Source organism: Varroa destructor, unplaced genomic scaffold (genome assembly GCF_002443255.2).
Source record: "Varroa destructor unplaced genomic scaffold, Vdes_3.0 BEIS01000001.1, whole genome shotgun sequence".
NCBI classification, from domain to species: domain Eukaryota; kingdom Metazoa; phylum Arthropoda; class Arachnida; order Mesostigmata; family Varroidae; genus Varroa; species Varroa destructor.
This window is the reverse complement of record NW_019211454.1, coordinates 73,223,876-73,245,019: the sequence shown is the minus strand read 5'-3', so window position 1 is coordinate 73,245,019 and position 21,144 is coordinate 73,223,876. Positions and strand designations below refer to the sequence as shown.

General features: G+C 40.2%; 2 protein-coding genes across 4 annotated transcripts in view; one reads left to right on the top strand and one right to left on the bottom strand.

Moving 5' to 3' along the window:
* LOC111243195 (uncharacterized) overlaps positions 1 to 18,023 on the top strand; it is an 85,635-nt gene extending 67,612 nt beyond the window's left edge. The window contains exons 7-11 of the mRNA XM_086986256.1: positions 2,504 to 2,691; positions 5,097 to 5,119; positions 5,428 to 6,192; positions 7,442 to 8,078; positions 16,552 to 18,023. The gene's annotated coding sequence lies outside the window, so the exon portion shown is untranslated. The remainder of the gene's footprint in view (positions 1 to 2,503; positions 2,692 to 5,096; positions 5,120 to 5,427; positions 6,193 to 7,441; positions 8,079 to 16,551) is intronic.
* On the bottom strand, positions 13,756 to 18,152 carry LOC111249443 (ADP/ATP translocase 1-like). Of its 3 annotated transcripts, XM_086986249.1 has the most exons (5): positions 18,025 to 18,152; positions 16,236 to 16,321; positions 15,225 to 15,421; positions 14,895 to 15,069; positions 13,756 to 14,744 (listed from the first exon to the last, which is right to left on the bottom strand). In XM_086986249.1, exons 3-5 carry the CDS (start codon positions 15,388 to 15,390, stop codon positions 14,180 to 14,182), a joined length of 906 nt encoding a protein of 301 aa, XP_086842375.1. In that variant the 5' UTR covers positions 15,391 to 15,421; positions 16,236 to 16,321; positions 18,025 to 18,152; the 3' UTR covers positions 13,756 to 14,179. The 3 variants fall into 3 exon arrangements, with proteins under 3 accessions (XP_086842375.1, XP_022659056.1, XP_022659071.1); XM_022803321.2 differs by lacking the exon at positions 16,236 to 16,321; XM_022803336.2 differs by lacking the exons at positions 16,236 to 16,321; positions 18,025 to 18,152 and adding an exon at positions 17,825 to 17,966.
* Between the last annotated feature and the right edge of the window lie 2,992 nt (positions 18,153 to 21,144).

Here is a 21,144-nt window from a genome sequence, read left to right as displayed (position 1 = left end):
TCAAATTCGAGGAAAAGAAAGGACTTTACTTTAGCACAACTGAATTCTACATATGTCTCGTCAATTCTATCGAAAAGAGAAAATTAATGTGGGACGACTTTATACTGTGTACACATACAGCTTCTCGTCAGATAATGGGGAAACCATCTCTTCGGGGCATAGAGGTAGTGGTTACGTCTGCAACCGTGTCACTTCGACACGTGTCGACCTTGATTAATCTCCGTAGTTTTGTGTATTCTATATCGTTCTGTTTGTGTGTTGAACTCAGGGATCCGTAAAAGTTAATTAACGACAGACTGTGTGCAAAATTTAGCCTCGTTTCCTATCGTTCAACTGTGGCCAAACGTGAAAATAAATTCACACATAGTTACATCGAGTCAGGTATGCAGCTAGATAGCACATTACTTATTTTTAGAATACACATATCACTACAACCCCTCATACAATCAATCAGAACCTTTTGGGAAAATATGATAAGTATTATTTGCCCCCTTAAAGATGCAATCAAATAAGATGTTGATTTGGCCCCTGGCGATATTTTGGGACAAAGCTGAGTGCTGATATCTGCATGGTCCTAAATGTTATTTATCGCCTTGATGCCAATCACTCGTACTGTCAATTTTGTAGAGATAAAACTTCATCTCGTAAGTTGTGTTTGGTGTGATAAATTGGATGTTAAGTTAAATCAAATATTTAAATATGAAATAATGCGGGCAGTACACAGTGAACTTCTCAGGTGCCTAGTGAACACAATCATATTGGATATGTCGATTTGAGGAAAGGCATTGTTAATGTAACGAACAGCTGGCGATTGTCAGATACAAAAGGGAGGCGTTTTGCAATGCTAGCTCAACAAGAAAAGTAAACATCTATAGATACGGTCAATTGATATGGCTATTTTGGGACTCGTATTTCTTGTTTTGAATTTTACTGGGCCATATTGCACGGATATGGACAGTTGTGACACTACATTTGGGCTAATGGGTCTGTCAAAACTTTCCGAATTACTAGGGAAGGCAAATGCTGTCAAACAAAATTGTCTAATGCATTTTTTCTGCACTGTCTTGTTATTTATTGTCACCTTCGCTAGGCGCCATGTATACAGATAATAATAATGGTTGAGTATTTTTAAAATAGAATAGGAATGTCAACAATAGAGTAAATAAATGAAATCACAAATATATATATATATATATACGTCAATTTGATAACTTGAATTATAGTCTACAACATTATGTTTAACGGTGCACACCCATAATGCCTTAGGGTATGCTCCAGAGTAGGTACGTAGCGCATTTGCTCTTACCGTTTCCTTAAAATCCTTTCGTTCTTGCTCATACTTGACTACCTCGTAGAAAAACATTTCGTTCAGATTCTATTGAACTTTGCGTCCTGCATGGGTCTTCCGCTGGAGCCTATTACGAAAATTCCCATTTTTATCCCATAGAGAGAGACTCCCTACCTACCGTATATGTGGCGAAGCGTGTAGGAAGCCGAGTCGACTATGCTATCCTTTAGTTTTATAATTCGAACACTGAGAAGAATGCCACTAGCTAACTAGCTCAATTAAAATGTAAGCGCTGTAGCAGCAAATAGACGGTACAAGTAATCGCAAGTTGTCGAGCTCACGTATTGTACGTAACTACGTGTACGTAAGCTCACGTAAACACTTGATTGAGTACTGTCAAGAGAATAATAATCATAATAAGATTACTTATTTTATAGCTCCAAAGATGTGCTAGGAATAAATACATATGGCAGCTCAACTTGCTTAGTGACCGTACTAAGTACATAAATGTATTTTTTCCATTAATGTAATTAGCTCATTTCAGAAAACTATCGAAGAGCCAATGGGGTGTAGGCAGTCTGATAGTTCTTATTAGTACAAAGAGCTCCCTTCTCGAGAAACACGTTTAAATCTATAGAGCACGGTATAAAATAAACTGCGCTATGAATCTTTAAACTACTTGTGCTAACTTGTTTATTCCTCTGTAGTTCTAGAGAGCTATACAATTTTCACCCTCTATGGCATTTAAAAAGAAAGGAAGAATCGCGACACATAGTTCCAGAACGCCTATTATTAAACACATTTAATCTGCGCTCTTTCCAAATTCTATATCGAATAGGAGCGATTTGATTTCTATGTACATTTCGGTTCTGCATGTTGAAATTTTTCTATGACGATTACCGCTAATTTAGATTCAGGTGCATGTTTGCAATTTCCGCTTTAGTCATGCCATATCGTACGATACCATGCTAGGGCGAACACAATCGAAGTAAGGAAGCAGCTGGAGTATCAAGCGTCGAAAGGCAAGTTTCTCTTTCGCCTGTTATCAACAACAATGTCTGCCAATAACAAAAAAATGTTCGGTACCGGCAAGGAACAATGGCTTCACTCCTTAAACTCTGTAGGTATAGCACACACACATAACACTTGAAGGTATACTACAACGTAGATACGTAGCGCATTTTGCTTACCTTTTCTTTGACGTTTCCTTTTCAGCCATACTTTACTACCTGAACAAGAGGGCGGGCTTCCTCCTGTAGCATCGTCTCCTGCCCTTTACTCGCTCAAAGGGCGGCTAAACCAGCGGAGGTGATGGACCTTGTTCCGCGTACTTTATCCAACATGTTCTTCTGCATCATTTTAAAGACAGGAGAAAACAGCACAATGAAGTAGCGAGCAAGGAGGTGAGTACGCGTGACAGGAACTCAAACCATCCAGCAGGACCTGAGCAGTATAGGTTCCTAACATGCAACAACAACGTTGTACAAAGATGTACAATGGGTAAAAATGTGCAGCTTTCAGCCAGCGCAAGTAGAGTTCTGCTAATTTCACTATCTGGCGTATTTTTCTGTAAGCCCTTGAAACTCTCAGCGGCGATATTCAGCCTGCGATGATTATTACCCGTGTCGTGCCTCTACGTGTCGAGTCTTACGTCCGGTATCACCGTTAGGCATCCCATCAGATGGCTGGCTTCCAGCACGAAACGACATGTATCTACGCCAGGGTTCGAGCCTAGAGAACAACGTGTCCCTAGGATCAGCACGCAAATACGTTACTGGCCAAGCTATCCCCATTTCATGCCTCTGTTACAGCATTCGTGTGACTAACATGGTACAGCTAAGAAGAGCACTTATTACGGCTGTTCAGCACGTTGGCTTTGTTGAGGACGCAAACGTTAGCGCCATGAAATAATAGATAAATTAATTGTAAATTCACTTCTCTTTTACCTGCTATCTCGACTGTATCGGTCAGGACTGCTCACGGCGGCCGTTGTAATCGTGAGTCAGGGATGTCTTTCAGGTATTCCCGGTATCTAAGTGATCTAATTTACTGAGTGATTTGACCCTTAAAAAAAATCCGACGAACAACGACGATCAAAGTATCAACGCGGACAAAAGCACCCTATGGTCGTCATGAACGTCGCCGTCGGCCATCCAGGGTGCCGATAATTCACCCACAACAACATCTGGGTGAATATTTAACTTGACCAAACCTTGAACTTGGAGCCCCGAAATATCCTAAACTTTCCTTCGACCGTTTTCCCATATTTTTCCAGATCGTCTGGTGGCCCCTTGACATCAAAGTCTATAGCTGTCGCTGGCGTCCCCCTTCAACTGACATTTGCTATTATCGCTCCAGCCGTCCTCATTTCCTTCCTTTGGCTATCACATCACTAGTTAACGAGACGTTTTATCCGACGCGTGCTATGTGCCGCTGGTAGCGAAGCCAGCGCGACTTCGACTGTTGCACTACCCCACCCACCGCGCCGACCATCAGCACAACCGGCATCGTCGTTATTGTCATCATCATCATCATCGCTGCCAGCCGTCCCCGTGTTGCTGCGACAGTCGTCACCTCGTCACGCCTGTTTCTATCGTGCATCATTTACTATGTTCTGCGCGGTGAAACGGTTCGCGGAGAGACGCGGGGATCGTTCGACAATATTATTTTTCCCCTGTCCATGATCTCCGCTGCAGCACGGCCGCTGATGTTGTGTGCGGCCTATCCTGGTCTAGTCCAACTGGGGCCACTAGCTGTAGTAGCACGACATAAAATAGAACGGGGGCGGAAGTAGAGCCAGTTGACGGTGGCTGGCCTGTCGGCGGCAGTCACTAGCAGCCAAGAACAGAGCCAAGGTTGACCGATCCTAGACGACCTTTCCATATCTTCACACAGCTTAGCCCGTCCCATTGTGGCCGCTTGCCGCTCGTCGTCATAGTCAAATACATAGGCCGTTTTTTTGGTGGAGGCAACTATGGGTACGCGGGAACCCTCTTGCCGTTTGGCATAGCCATCGACGATGACAACATTTGTAGATATTACAGTTAATTTGAGATTTTCGGAAATGGTAGTGCACTGCGCTTTGCTATACTCTAAGAAGCACGGAGTCGCTAATGCGAAATGTAGAGCATGCAACCGGCATGCTAAGCAAAATGAGTTAATTTATAATTGGAAAATCATTGAAAAAAATATCATATCAATATCATATTATTATAAAGTCTTGCACAAACGAAGTAAGCATGGATGTGCTGAAACGTTATACGACGCTGTCTACAAGGGGAGCCATTTTTTTAGGAATACGGGCATAAAACCACAAATGGTAACAGCAAAAGCAAATAATCTTTCGAGTCATTGAATTTCCTCATAAATTTCCGCCAAGAGCTTCGTTTGCAATTTCTTGTTACTACACTTGCTACTGGCTATTGACGGTCTCGTGATGTACCTCGTTGGCGAGAAAAAATTCGATATTTTAAGATCTGTGGACAGTTAAACGGGTTTTCGTTGTACGTGTCACACTAATGATAGTGGGTGCGCATATTTTTACTAGTTGTCGCTTAAAACATTTAACCATAAAGATTAGATTTATTTAATTAGTCTATTCGCAAAATTTACTGCATCAAAATGTAAAAGAAAAAACTACTCGTTTTTTATGTATCGTTTCTTATTTGATTAGGTTACTTCGTGATCTATTCTCTCAATCCAGTTTACTTCAGTTGGGTCGCTACTCTATAGATCTTCTGTCGATCCACGTCCTTGATCTTCAATGAGAGTTACGATTAACTAAGATGTCCTCCCATTCTGTTTTCAGAATAACCACAAACGGAACTAATTGTAAAGTTTTCACATCTGAAGACGTTAATATATTCGCCGAGTGTCATTATGGCCTCCTATGCTCGCCCACGATTCTGCAAGAATTAGGAAATGGCATTAAATATCTGTTGTAACATCAGCGTTAAGGGAAAGCTGGTGTTGCTGGATTGTGTGTGATTAGGAATAATCCACCTAGTAGATGCAATGCTCTGGACATGAGTTGTACAAAATTCATGTTACTAATATAAACATCGAAAAGTTCGTAACACAATTATTTTTGCTTTTTTATACGATGACTCATTTTATTCTTCACCTTTTATGATCACCAGGCATATTTAGAGATGATCTTGGTCCCCTGATGGACAACTTAACTGCCCGCTACCTGGCCAGTGAACACTCCCGGCAAAGCCACTTTCCAAGCTTCAACTCTTACGTTTCGTGCCTCTAACTGCCCGAATCACTCCTACTTCGACATCCTGCTCATCAACGAGTCGGAGAGTTTTCGCTGCCAAGTGCCCACCTCACTGTTCTGACAAAGTGCACTTCGGGGGAGTTGAGTCTTGTGAAGTCCCGCAGTGTCCATGAAGTGTTCAGTCCGTTATGCGTCGGACGAGTGCGCTCGGCATCACGAGTCGCGTGTAAGGTCACGTGTCTCTCAGTCTCTACGCCTATATTTCGGCTTTTTGCAGCATCTGCACATCTTCGCTACTGTCCTTACATTTTATCGAGTTTCGTACCGCTAACAGAATTTTGCCATTAATTCGCTTGTTTGCCTGAAGATGTGTGAGGTGGGCATGACGCTGAGTTTTAGCGCAGATGCACGCGGCGACAGATGAGCGATGAGACGAAAAAGAGCCTTGGTATCTCATGTTGTCCACGAGGAACAACATCATCACGAAGTAGACACCTCCAAGAAGGGCGGATGACTGCGAAGAACCCGACAAAAGCCAAACACTCCGGCCTTCCGTTTTTCTATTCTCGTTAAAGGTGGGGGGCAAGCAAACGACACTGTGCGTCTCGTCCGAGGAAATCGGATTCTACGGCCCACAATGTAGCAGCCAAATCTGCTCGGGATACACATGAGTAAGCCAAATGTTTGTATATCAAATTTTTAACTTCTTCCTTACTATTTGAAAATTTTATTTCATTATATTCATCGGTACAATTTTTATTGTTACGATACTTCTCCCGTTTATACGTTTTGCACTACGTCCAGCAAATATGATAGTTACCACATAGATATAAATAACATTAGTTTACCTGTACACCAGCCGACATCTCATGTTTAACACATTAACTTGTACATGCCGCGTAGAACGGGCGACCTGCCATTACGCGTTGCGCCATTGGGACAACTGCGATGTCCCTTGCCACATACGACCGGCGAGAATCTGTGAGCGGATCAGGTTGCCGAGTCGCAGTTATACAGGGACTAGTCTCAAAGACACGGTTGTATGATGACTCAGTGGATCTTCGCTAACAAAACAGCGGAAGCCACTGGGCGCAGCGTTTATAAGGGGAGCCAAACACACAACGGCTTAGTCGCCATTAGCTAAAGAAGAACAGAAGGTGAGCGGCGGATTAAAGTTAATATAGAGGGAAATTTTGCATTACAAGTCCCGTCGTCCAGACACCGCCTCTCAACTTCCAACCAACCTCTAGCTTCTGCCCCCTTCAACATGGAACCATGGGGCATTGCAAGATATTGCAATTCAATAGAAAGGAACTAGAAACAAAGAGTTTCTTCTTCCAGCGGCGGGCCGCGCTGAAGTTGAGCCGATTAGTCGCTATTAAAATGAGCTTCTCCCCCATTCTCATTCTTTGCTGAGCCCAACGATGTGCCCAAAACAGCAACCGTTTGATGTGCTGAAGCGGACCTATCTATGCTATACTCTCAGCATGCGTCATTCGGTGTTGCCTATTGTATTTTGTCAAGATTGAATTCGGCTTCATACACTTTGTAAGAGATGCGAGCAATGTGGTGCGAGTAATGCTGCACGTTATAGCTGATAGAACATGTAGAGTTCATAGTGATTTACTTGATCTGTTACAAAATTACGTGGGATTCAATTTCACCGTTCAAAATCCGTGTAAGCAATCGTTAATCGGGAAAAAAAATGACTGTTTTTTGCATGAATGTTAACGCGATGATAACAGAATCTGAAGAGTTCTAGTTCTTTTTCTTAAATGTAGCACTAACATAGTGAAATCGAGGACTGTATATTTATAAAGAGTTTCAAGTGTCAATTAATATCGATTTACAATTATACTGGAAAATATATTTGCAAGGCTAAGATTTTTTCAATTTATCACAATTATATTTGCATTTTATGTGTTTTTTAGGGGAAAATTAAGGATGATGAATTAGAATTCTCATCCAATCCGTACCGTTACGAAAAATTGCTTCGAGTCAGTTAACCAAGGCAGTTGGCAGAAATCGACCGTACTTTGAGCAATATTTAGCAAGACCCTCCGAACCTTCCGTTCTTAAGAGTGGCTACACTGCCTAGCGCCTGAAAAAACCATGATATCTATGCGGGTGACATTTTAGCATTCGATACGTTGTTTATTATTAAAGCCAGGTATCATCCAGCTATTTTGCTATAAACGCATTAATAGAAGCCGAGCTTCATGAGCCGTGACTGGGTGCTACTGATTTAGACAACAACCATCGTTTTCTCTTGACCCCATGACACTTTAGCTTTTGAGCGACCCGCCACATGACCACCCAAAACGAAACGCTTTAACCTATGTCTCAATAGTTCTGCCCCTAAACGGGCATTTCACTCGCCTGCACCTAGGCTTTTTGCTATCCTTTGCCTATCGTAGTCTCCCGACAGCTTCGGACTGCAACTCAATGTTGAATCGTTTCCGCTTCAAATCTACTCTCGTGTGATGTTAATTATGCCGAAGTTAGCTAGAAAACTGAAATACCCAGTACGACCATCACAGGTTTTGTGCGACCAACCGCTAATAGAAGGTAGGTAATCTGCTTTTCACACTTATACATACATCATATTAAACTATATAAGTAGATATTCATTGATAATTCTGGGCGTCCAAAGCGCATGGCAGTGGTCAAAAGCAAGCAAGGCAACAGACGTGGCAGATAGCGGACTGGGTTTCCTTGACATCTTCAAGGAAAATCTATACCATCTAATTTTCCTCTCTGAACAACGAGTGGCTTGGCTCTATAGAGCACACTAGAGAAGCAACAACAACACTGAACAATTCTCTAGCCTATCTATAATAGTTGGCGCACTACCCTTGGGCCTGTAGCGCTTCAGTGATTTCGTGGTGTCTAAACGCTTGTTCTCTTATTTAACCGTACGAAGGCAGACCGCTCGATCATTGCCTCTACCGTTTATAATGTCCTTATATTCTCCTGCCACTATGTAGTGATAGTCAGCATGACCTCAATGATCATGAGCCAAATCTGTTCGAGCCGGAAGAGTAATCTTTTTCCAACGATATTTCGGTTTCAATGCGTTTATGGAAAAGATAGACAACAATTTGGCTTATTGTTTCGAATGACTTTTACTCTTCACTAGTATCCGAAGGTAATAAAATTAATGTTATATTCATTTTATTACAGATAATAAATGAACCTTTTTCTTTGTTCAAGCATAATTTCGCAAGTGAGCTCAACTAGATATCCAAGCTACAAACGTGGCAAGAATGATCTACTTTTCTTTAAGTACCAACTAATTAACGTTAGTGGTATAAATATCTGGCATTTCTGATAGGTGTTAGTTAATAATATATGTTACCATAATGTGACGTAGGATTGATAAAAATCTACTCGTAGAATCAAATGCCGATAGTTGGTACCAAATATTATAGTCCCTAAGTTCGACCAGCGGTCCAGTAAACCATGTGGTTAATTAATCTAATCAGAGAGAACGTTGCTTTCTTAACGGGTGACATCTGCTATGGCGGGAACTATGACCACAATCAAAAGTAGATCTTCTAGATAGAGTAGATCGCTACTTTTAGACGAGCGCACAATTACTGCATTAAGAAGATACATACAGCACGAAAGGAGCAAGACTCCTCCCTAAACACATATCGGTTCACGTTTAGGGTGAGCTGGATGTTGGGAAATTAGCTCCTTCTTACAAAAAGATATCACCAACAAGTAAAACTTCACGGTAAACTGTCTAAGGAAGGAGAAGTCATTATTACAGGTACTCATTATACAGCGTATTGAACAACCATATCTAGGTAACTAAATACTAATTAAAATATCTATGTTCTTGTAGAAATTGGCTAGAGATTCCTGAAGTTTAATGTCTGTGTGTATTTCTGTTGAAATTGCTATTGATATGCATTCCAAGCAGGTTGCTATGAAATCCTGTTTTTTTGACATGTCACATAAAAATTGCTAAAGGAAGATCCGTCAGGCGTTAAAAAAGCAGAAACTGCTATGCATCAAGGCAAAATAATTACAGAATAGTACTTTCTTTCGATGTATAAGTGTTGAATCTCGTCCTGGACTCGTTAAAATGATCTTGCTAACCATATTCAGTTATATACTTCGGGCTTCGTCAGTTACACTCAATACAGAGCCAAATGTGTTCTTCTTTATTGTAGGCTTATATATATACTACGCCTAACTGCCAGATTGTTAAAGATTTTGTTTGAAATACTACCTATCCGCTGGTGCTTATACATGGTACTAAATCCCATTGAATGTAATGTTGAGCTACGCGGCTAGAGCTATTTCGTGCGAGCAAAAACTTACAGAATGGCATAATGCATGTGTATTTTTTAAGGAAGTCTCGTTCAGATAAAGTATATACAGAGAACTTGAGGAATACAATTTACGGTCTGGTTTTATGGCCGAACAACGACGAATCGTCTGTAACTTTTTAGCAGAAGAAACTGCTCGATAAAGTCCAACCGTAGGATCTCGATTAATAGTCTACCTGTGAAACACGTTTTTAAAAACGGATTTATAAAGGTTAACACAAATATGTGTTTTTCTGAACAAAATGACTACAATAGATGCCAACAATTGTTGCACAATTCTCTTCTTAGATAGCATTGATTAGCACTTTTGCGGTCGCGGTTAAAAGAACTGGTTCTCGCTAATAACAAGGTTAGGGGGCGCTCCTATTATCCTATCCGTAGGCTCTGCCTTCAATTTACAGCTAGATACAGAATCCACGTTAAAGTCTATCGATCATGAATACGTTTTTTAAATTAAAAGCGCGCCTATATGCCTTCCTAGATATAGACCTATATAATTACCGTATATTCATTTATATGTATATCTATGGTGAATGTTGTGCTGCTATACAAGCATAGGTAGATCGCACCTAATATACATACGATAAGTTATAGTTTAATTCTTTATTGATCTAGGTATTCGGATTATTGCATCCCAACGTTTGCATCCGGAAGCTACGCTGAAATTAAGTGAGCGGGCATCCTTTATTTCTATATTGTATCGCAGTACAAATATAGTTTCACTCCAAACAAGCTAAACGGTCTATTAATTCCAGTTGCTGAATGCGCGCGACTTTAGACCGCGGTCCTGAAACGCAACTTTAATATTAAAATGTACATTACAAACACAATTAAATATACCACTTTAGAGCGCAATACTCCAGTTAAGAGTCCAATTTATAAAGGTCTCGGCTTACCCAAGTATATTTACTGTCTTAAGTGTAATGGCCGTAAAAAATATATTCATTTTACCAAAAGGTTCGAAATAGATTTTTGCGCAAAATCATGCTACGCTGTGAGAAAGATCGCGATACCCTCAGTTTTCCAACACTGTTAGAATTACTAAGATCGGTTAATCTTGTAACGGATGGAGGACCATACAGGCTAATTCGGCCTACCGAATCCTTCGATATCCAGACAAACAGTTTTTAGAAGCGAATAGACGATCAGATCATCTGAGATCGCAAAAACTGTTCGAATGAACGACATGTTTACATAGACACGTTATTAATGTATAGACTGCTTATATTCGTAGTTTCCCTTTTCTTTAGTTTTTTTCATACTTATGCGCCACATACTTAATTACGGTAATGATCTTGAACTTACAAATATACACGCATATATACAGCAAGAATAAGGTGTTTTCAACTAACTTCACTTAGCAATACGAATTTTAGAAATCCAAAGTCAAATTTTATAATCCGCTTGCAAAGAACCATTTAATATCGCATACTTTGAAATTATATAAGCAACATTGTAATTTTAATGCAAGTAATAAGCAGCGCAAGAAGAATTTAAGCGAAACTTGGAATTCTGATAGTTTTTTTTAACCTTGTCTTCGTTTCATGCCATATAACATAGGTTACGTTGATTCTTTTTTGTAATTATTTTAAATCCTGATTGTAATACACGAATTAAAGTTTATCTCAAATGTAATACTTGTGACCGCTATCCATTAGACTTCAAGGAGATATTAGGGTCGTAATTGACGCCGGAGAAAAATGAATGATCCTTTCACTATAACATACTGCGTTTTCTACGATTCGCTTATAGTTAGACAAAGTATGGCGACTGCACCATGCTATATCCTATAGCAATATTATATAATAATGAACCACTCAATCAATTGACCAAAAAGCAACATGAAAGCCGAATTTGTGAGTTAAGTTGTTATTCCCTTTGCAAACATGTATATAGTAGTTGTAACTTTACGCGCCAAGGATTAGTTAGAATACAGTTGGGAACTTTAATCCTCTCACAGCTTCCGCCTAAGGCAAAAAACTACGAATTCCCTAAAACATGTCTTTCAACTTATTTTCCCTGGTGCGCTGCTCTACTCTGCGCCTATTTTGTGGCAAACAGACGTATACACATATACACAGTTTTGAATGCCATCGACAACAGTGACATTGTAATACACCAAAGCATGACCTCGAGTTACAACTCCCACAGTGACGCACACAGATCCGAAACTCTACTCCATTTCCTATTCGGCTGCCGTCATCGTCAAAATATCCGCGCAGCAGCAACTATCTCTTTGTGTGCACTGGTAGAACATCCTTTCTAGCTGGCTAAGAGAACCCTCTTGGCCTTTTGCGCTCCTCCGCTCTCTTCCTCTCTCTCAATATATATATATATGCTCCACCCAAAGGGCTCTCGCTTCTTTGCAAGCTGAGTCTGTGAGGAGCGAGTTGCTCCCATATGTACCCAACAAACCCTGCGTATGTACTCAGGCGAGCGGTCGACAGGGCGCTATGAAGCTTATACTTCCTATACGGACCAGCAGCCAGCTTGTACCTCCTTTTCCCTTATACTAGCAGTTGTTTCAACAACTAGCTGAACTTGAATTGGCAGGGATGCGCACTAGTGGCTGTAGCACCTACTGTGGGTACCTTTTCGACTTTTGGACTGTTTGGGTATGGTGACTCAGATTTGACTCTTTTCTGTCTCTCGTTCACTATTCGCTCTCTGTGCTATCCAGGGATACGAAGCCTGTTTTGCTCCTGTCCGTTTCACAATCTCCTATTCGAAATGCTGCCGCCAGCACTACTACAACGAACGAAAGATACCTAAGTCGGCCACGCCACGCAGCCCCGAAGAAAAGAGTCATTTTGCAGTGATGCAATACACATGTTTTCCATTGCTACGCAGGGCTACCCACTAGCTCTGCTTTGCCATCCCCCATCGCTTAAAATACCATCCGCCGGAGCCGGCTACACCACCACTAATAACGAAAGGAACGAAACGAAGAAGGAGATACTACCGTTTTGAAAAAGCGAAAGCCTAGGACGTACCCAGCAAGCGGCGTGTGTGGCGGGCTCGACCGAACACAGAGTTTCCTATAATACACGCCTGAATGTCCAGCTAAACGAATGAAAGTGTAGGAGTCGGGCAGAAACAATGCTATCCACTTGCACATTCACTTCAGTGAAGAACATACATTGAATGATAAGACTAAGGTGGACAAGAGAGACATTGGATAACAACGCCGTGTATGAAGAGAGACTAAGATGGGACCGAGAAGATCGAACGCAAGAGGATTTAGAATACAGACTTGAGACTTGCTGTTGTTGAGGTATTCAGTAGAGTAGTTGCGTGATCTGACAACACATTACTGTCGAAGCGATTAGGAGCTTTCTGGTGAAACAGCAAAAGAAATACAGTCGCGCTTATCGTGCTAATTGTTGAATGACCAAAATTGCAGGGCCATAAGATCACAAACAAATCTAATTAGATAGTCCCGTATGTTAAAAGTCCTATCAAAAGCGGTTGCTAACATGGCTCACCCGCACACGCAGATGGAGAGACTTTTTTACGTGTTATACTATTTCAAGCTGTGTGACCATTCCTTAGCTTACCTTTTCCTTATCTCTTCACAATGTATATAGTAGCACGGATTATTGATGGTGTTGAGTAACTAGATACTTGATAACTTGAACATATATATATATATGTAATAGGTATTCGCGAGCATTATATGCTTTATACGAGCATCTCCATAGAAAAGAGCCAGTAAATTGTGGATCCTAAAGGCCATGTGCGTGCGATAATTAGGTCGTCACTACCTTTTAGCCGAAATAGACTCTCCCTATACAATAGCCTATGATGATAGCCCTGGTATCCATCATAAGATCCTGATCGGAAAAGTTGATTTAACTCCTAACAAGAAAGTTAGCTAACTGACCTTTAGTAATAATTGAAACGTGTTATAGCTGAACTGTTAGTGAACGTACTGCGTCTCTTTTTATTTTTAGTATTCAATCATTTGCTACAACACACATTTACTGACCATAGCGTCCATTTTATTTATTCCCGCTTACTTTATATAAAAATGATTCGTAAAAACAAATAACTAAAAATGTCACAAACGTGTTTGTAATATCGTTTGTGTGTACTAAATGCTTCCGCCTCCTGACATATAAATTTTGAATTCCAATGAAACTTCACCATAAATAAAAAAAGACATATATGATTGTAGATCAAGTCGAAATTGTATTTCTAGTATTAGCGCGTAGGGGGAAAAATAGTACTTTAGAACGGCTTTCCTTAGAAGTTGGTACAAGTTATACAGTCGTAACATCATACTCAACTTTAAAGTTTCTTCTAGGAAATCTTGTCTATCTAAACTAACTAAAAAAGTTTCTTGAACTCGTCATAAAGTACAAGCACAAGCGCAGAACCAACACCACGCACCATGTTCGAGAAGGCGCCCTTAAAGAACGCCGCAGCGCCTTCATTCCTAACAATCTTGCTCCAGCAGTCAACAGTGCCCTTGTAAAGCAGCTCTTCCTGCTTAAGACCAGACTGCATCATGAGACGACGGCGAACTGTATCAAACGGATAGGCAATAATTTCGGCCGTCGTTGTCACCACAAAAGCAATCGTAAACGATATATAAACTGGCACGTCCTTGGGGTTGGGCATATATTGTTTTGACATGTCGAATAAGCCAAAGTAGGCCGCTCGGTAAATAATGATACCCTGCAAAGATACGTTAAAACCTCTATAGAGACCAAGGAAACCATCTGTTTTGTAGATCTTGCCCATGCAGTTAAATAGACCAGTGAATTCACGCTCCGACGCAGATTTTCCCACGTCAACGCCCAGTCGAGTTCTGGCAAAATCTAATGGGTATACGAAACACAACGACGTTCCGCCAGCAGCACCACCTGCTGCTAACTGGCCAGCAAAGTACCTACAAAAAGAACAAGCTTTAACGTAAAATATGGCGCTCAATTTGCCGATATATCAAACATGCTCTTTAGAAAGCAATCTGACTCGACCATTTTCAATATTCCGATTGAAAAGAAAGTAGACTCAAATAGTAAATAATATTTTGAATTACCTCCAGAACTGCTTATCCTTGTCAACTCCGGTTAAGAACATCCTTTGATAACGATCCTTAAAGGCAAACGAGAGAGCTTGCGTTGGGAAGTAACGGATGATATTTGCCCAGTTACCACGCCAGAAGGAAAGGACGCCTTGCTCTCTCGGGATACGTATAAAACAGTCGACCATACCTGGAAATATATAGTAAAATAGACATCATGTACTCAACATTAGCTGAGGTAAGCTGCTCTGGCAAAAATCACAGCGCAATGGTACACCGTCCATTTAAAAAGCAATAATAATATTTTAAATTAAAAAAAAATTAGTAAATCTTAGATAAGCATACCTTTGTACATTTTTTCTTTTGCAATCTGCTTGGAAGCATCTTGAACCTGTAGAAGAAGCTTGACGCGTTCAAGTGGCGCTACTGCGGTCTTCGAAACTGCCGCCGCTGTTCCCCCAATCATGAAGTCCTTCCAGAAATTATCCCCTTTGCTGTTTCCGTGAACCATTATGAATCAGATTTTGATGGGAACGGGAATTCTTTAAATGTCAAAAAGCGATAATCCAATTAAAAAAGTCATTACGGTATTTGCAGAAACCGAATCAAACCGACAAATCAATGAATAATACCAGTAATAACCTAAACGCTTGTTGAGATGTGGCTGTCAGTTTACTCAGAGCTATATGACGGTCAGTGCATGAAGAATAACATAAGTATTTGTGATTAAACATGTTAACGAATAACGATGTCTCCATATTACTATCCATACTACCCCCTGAGGAGGTGACAAAGAAGTGATGAGAATTGATTGAATTTAGCTAAGCAAATGATTGTATGCAACCTTAGGCAGTGATCTAACTCCTCGCATTGTCTCTATGCTATCTTCAAAAGCGCGTAATTTATACATCAATAAACTGATAGATTTTCTAGTTAATCAACGGCATGGTGCTTCTACTAGGCCGAAGGACACAATATACTCAATCTAAAATTTGAAAGAAGTGGAGGAAGTATTGGATTAAGAAATGCTGGTATTGTCGCCGCTTCAAATCCCATCAAGGATACCCAACTGCTGTATGATTCGGGTGAATATTGACAGTTATTTTTCGATTTTTACAATCGTCTCAAGAGTGTTCTACAGTAATTTCTCTTTGGTATGCTGTCATTGAGTATAGGACTATGACAAAACTAATCAACATATTAAGTTGAAAGCCTCGCACTAGATTAACTGTTAGAGCCCGCCAGTCAATAAAAAAACTGATTATTTGACTATAGTCTGTATAACAGTTGATCAACAAATGATGATATGATCCAAACTTATACAAAGTTTGATAACAAACAGTAACCGAAACCTACAGCCTCGTGGCATAATCTTCTTTGCTGCCAGTTGAATTAACGATCGCACAGGCCACTTATTTGATGACAAGATATGGCTGAATTGCCTACGGGATAAAGCATTACTTTACTTTGATAAGAAGTCCATTGTTGGCTTCATGCTTGATTGGTGAAAATACCATGAGTCTATGCGATTTCATGAATCGGACCATACCGCTGGCGCTAAACACTGGCAGCGATGTAGAAGGGCGTATACCACAATGTCTAATAAAAACTCATTAACACCCTACATCTACTTCCTGTAATAACGAAAAAAAACTTTCTTTTTTTTTTTCAGCCAACGGTTGTGTACCAGTTATATGGATTATAAATAATATCACAAGATGGAACTAATGTCCGCCTATTCCCCAAGAAAAATTTCCTCGGGGATTTTTTAAAAAATTCGGTTCTCAGGCTTACGGTTGTACATAGATGATAGATTACGCCTGCAGGTACAACAATAATATCATTTTCATGTTAAAGATATCCCTGTTATGATTATATTCTCTATACATACAATCGTTCTCCAGTTATTGAAAATCACTCTCCCAGACACATCCTTCCAAGTACAATTTTGCCTGAAAGAGTAATTATTCTAGGTAATATCAAAATTATATAAGTTACCCTCTGAACATGAGACCAAAAAACTGAAATCAGTCTAAGGTCACGTATTGCATAATAGTACTGTAGAGCACATTGCAATTTTTAATGAAAAGTTTAAGTATGAACATCATACCTCCACAATTTATTGCACTTACAACGTCAAACAATAATTGTATTCGAGCCAATTTAATTTTGTGAAAACATGTTCATTCATCCGAACTTTGGTCGACGATTGGCTATAGTTCATTATATTTTCTATTATACGACACTGTTTCTGATAAACAGACGCGACACATTGACCTCGTAACAGTTGACTACTTGGACGTCATAACCGCAAACAATATTACTGCAATAGGGCAATAGCGTTTGTACGAGCGCCTCAAGCTGTCCATCTGCTCGTTCATCATATCTTCATCATGATCGTCTTGATACGTTCCTTACGGAAGAAACGTTTCCCTTTTTACAGTCAACATGGACGCAACGCCATCCATCGGACCCCCGTCAATAGCAAATAAATGTCCGCTATCGTTGTCGATTAGAGAGTGCATTGTGGCAAGTCAGCCATATGCAACCGACCCTGCTTTTTCTGATAGGTGTAAATAGAAGTAAACATGAAAATGCTAACATATAATCCAGCATAATGTCCTGTGGAACAAATTTGTCTATTAGGTGGTTCACTGTCAGACAGGAAGCCATGAGAAGAGTGAGCTCAAACGAATTAACAAAATTATCATGAAAAATAATTTACTCTGTAGTAGGAGAATTTGCATTTAGTATTACAGACATTGATAAAAAAAAACATTACTTAGAATATCTTTAAATTCAAAATTTAATACTTTTATAAACTATATTTGGGCCCGCAAAATCACCGAATACGCCTGTCGCGATACAGAGCATAGCCTAGGATAATAGATGATTGTAAGAGCAAATAATCACAAGCTGAAAAAGGGTTACCATTACGATCTCACCTGGTATTTTCCAAACAATTGCAGCCGGCTAGCAGTCGCGGGTTCTACAGTGGGCTGGCTTTGGTAGACTGGCAGAGAGGGACGCTGACTTGGCGCCAATGTTACAAACAATGCGATGGCTTTTCGCCCGAGTTTGCTATCAAAATTAACACCGTGAGCGGTACGACCTTGAGCCTTGGGCTCAGTTACAAGATACTTACGTGAAAAAAGGAGTTATGAAGAAACGGAGACGTGAGCACTACTCCCAGCGGCTGGCGCGCACAGACTCAAACGACCAACAAGCGATCAACAGGTTGTTACTCACTCTGGTTGGGCCCCCAAAATCCGTCTGCTCAATGAGGAAGCAATCCCTTAGTTGACGTTACAGAGTATACATGATATTTGAGCGGGAAGATTTGAAAAGCGAAACGGTGCCATTATATCAATCTGACGTCAGCTGGTCATAATAATAATAAGGTATATCTATTCATAGCAACGAGAACTGTGCGGTGGAAGAACGAATTAGAACCAATTTTACTATATCCACCATCACGTCATCATATCAAAAAAGCAAGTGGCGAAGTAACTGGCATTTGGAGCGATAAGTGAACGTTTTGTGGTGTGGCTGACGGTATCGCTTCTAGAAAAACTGCATGGGTTAAGGGCCTAGTAAATGTTTATGAAATACGTACCTTTTTTGTACCATATTGTTATGTCTTTTCACATTTTACTGTCTATGAACCCTTTCGGACTGTACGATACGAGTCTTGGTAGGGTAAAAGCTTAAAATACATAATATCATTTCGTCGAACTTCACCTTTCGCCGGAACTTCTAATTTTTGTATTTTTTTTTATCTCTTGTGTATACTAAACCCTGGACATTTTGATAAAAATGCTATGAACAATCAAAACAATATTTATCATTATGTTCAGCATGTTTGTAGTTTTTCGTTGCAGGAATATTTTCTGTAAAGTTTTCTATTGACTTTCATAAGTGGTCACCGCTTGCGCCTGTTACTCAGATTGGCTTAGTCTCCGTAACTTGCAAGATTTCTGTAAAAACATCTACATAGTAAAATATTATAGTATTCATCAGATTAACGTGCGGTCTTAGCAGACGAAAAGAAGGGCAAAAAAAACGAGCATAAATCCTCACGGCTGGCCATGGCATATAAACTATCGTTATTCACACAAATCGTGTAATATTTATATCGTTGGCGGGGTTTGAAGTGGTACACCCCACACAGGGACATTATAGCAAGCATATATAGTTATTCGAATAGCATAGTTATCATAGACACAATAATTTCACATTCTAGGATACAATTTATTACTGTGTTTATAATCATTCAATTAAAATATTCGACTGTCAATCAAGTGTCACAGGTAGCATATAGTAAATAAAGCCGCCATAAGTTAATTCTATTTTAGAGATGTTTCTCTTCACAGTTGTTTAGAATATCCGTGTAATCTTCAAGGTCTCCCTGTTTCTCGGATTTTTCTAAAGGCCTTTATTTTTATTTGTCCTTTACCTTATCTCGTTTCTTTTTTTACTCTAACGTGCAGGCCGCCTATGCTTCTAACACCACTTAACATCACGTAAGCAACATCATCGCCAGCACCATCTGCATGTAGCCATCCTTTGGCCTTTCACCTTGTTCAACACGTTCAAGGACACTCACTCACAGAGAGGCTTGTAACGAACAAATGGAGTGATGATACCGGGTGACCTGCTCTCCACTGTCTCCACCCAATCCCAGTTCCCCTGAGGCGAAAATAGCACGTTGCGTTTGTTCGCACGTAAAACCGGACAGGGGAGGAGGATACTATTTACGGACATGAGTTTCTATCCTAACATCCTCCTTTGTCCTTTAACTGCATTCTTCATCCGTCAGCTCCTTGAAAACTAGAAGGGAGGCTTTACTCAGTACGGAAGTGCAATACGGATCTTCCATAGCACATGCGTGGTTTGGGGTCGATTCGTAGAAAGGGAAGCTAGTTTTCGTTGGCCCGGGGCTATCGACTATAATACAAACGCTGAAATCAATGAATTTTAGTTGCTAGCTAGGATGGACGCGGAATTGTGGACGTCTTGCCAAGGCATAAGCATGAAACGAGTGAATTACGCGTGACGACACTAATACTGAAGAAAATTATTACATAGTACGATTATTTTATTAAACGGACCAATTCGAAAAATTGAATTGATTCATAAGAGCCTCAAGCTATCTCCTTATACATGTTCCTCTCCAACGATTGGAAGAGTTCCGAATATAGCTGCATTTAGCCCCCTCAAGTACTATGAAGCTCAAAAATAAAATGCCCACAAGTATGCTACTTTTAATATAATATATCATGACTGTTATCGTTAAATTAACTTAGCGAGCAGCTTTTCTCCTGTTCAGCGTCCATATCTCATATATTAAGATCAACTAATTTCATTCGGATTTAGATTGCAAATCGGCCAAGCTAAGCCTATACACATTTTTCAGCACAGTTACAGTTTAGTGAAGGTCGTCTCCGAAGACCTTTCAAGATGGCGTCCGCCCATCAGTCCTGTCTAGACATATCTATCGTTCAGGAACCACAGCTGCTGCTGTAGAGATGCGGACAAGTTTTTGCTTTCAATTCCTCTGGGAGCTCAGACCGCGTCTTGAGTGTTCAGAAAGGTTCTGAACTCGCCTGGCTATTCTGCTTTTTCTGTCCTCTTCTAAATCAAGTGCGCCACATCACTTTTTATATAGTACACTTACAGAACAGCTAGATATTTCTAAAAGGATATATTTTTGGCTACTTTGCTCTATAAACAAAATTGGACTCGTCTTTGGTCTTATAATGCGATTGACAAATTACACTTGTTCGCGCGACTCCGCCTCGTGTTGACCCTTTTAATTTCTGTACAGTAACCGACAATGTCCTAAAAAGATACTGGTGATTCCTCTTTTTTTTCCATTTTTCTATTTGTATGCAATGTGTTGGCTTTTAATTATTCAGCTGCTCAATTCCACAGCTTGCGCATTCATGACCAGGTCGGATCCTGAGACGCCTCGAGCGACCTTGAATTAACAGCGCGGCTTTTAGAAAGTTGTCTGTAAAGTTGCTTTAAACTATTGGACTGGAAAGCAGTTTGTGATATTGGTAGATACCAAAATTGACTAAAATAAATTAATTTGGCACTTACATCGTACCGTAAGCATGTGGTCTACAACTACGGAATTCTGTAGACATATTGTATTTTTTCATCCTATCCATGATTTTTTATTGTGATACAGAAACAGCAGAGAGTGTTAGTTTCACGGTGTGATTAATGGCCGTGGTTGTGTGTAAATACGTGAGGAGCC

Bases quoted from the DNA above. Each gene is read 5' to 3' on its own strand.
- LOC111249443 (XM_086986249.1), bottom strand. From the start codon at position 15,390: ATGGTTCACGGAAACAGCAAAGGGGATAATTTCTGGAAGGACTTCATG. The intron at 15,070-15,224 runs GTATGCTTATCT...ATATATTTCCAG, and splicing joins AAAAGAAAAAATGTACAAAG to GTATGGTCGACTGTTTTATA. The intron at 14,745-14,894 runs GTAATTCAAAAT...TTCTTTTTGTAG, and splicing joins AAGGATAAGCAGTTCTGGAG to GTACTTTGCTGGCCAGTTAG.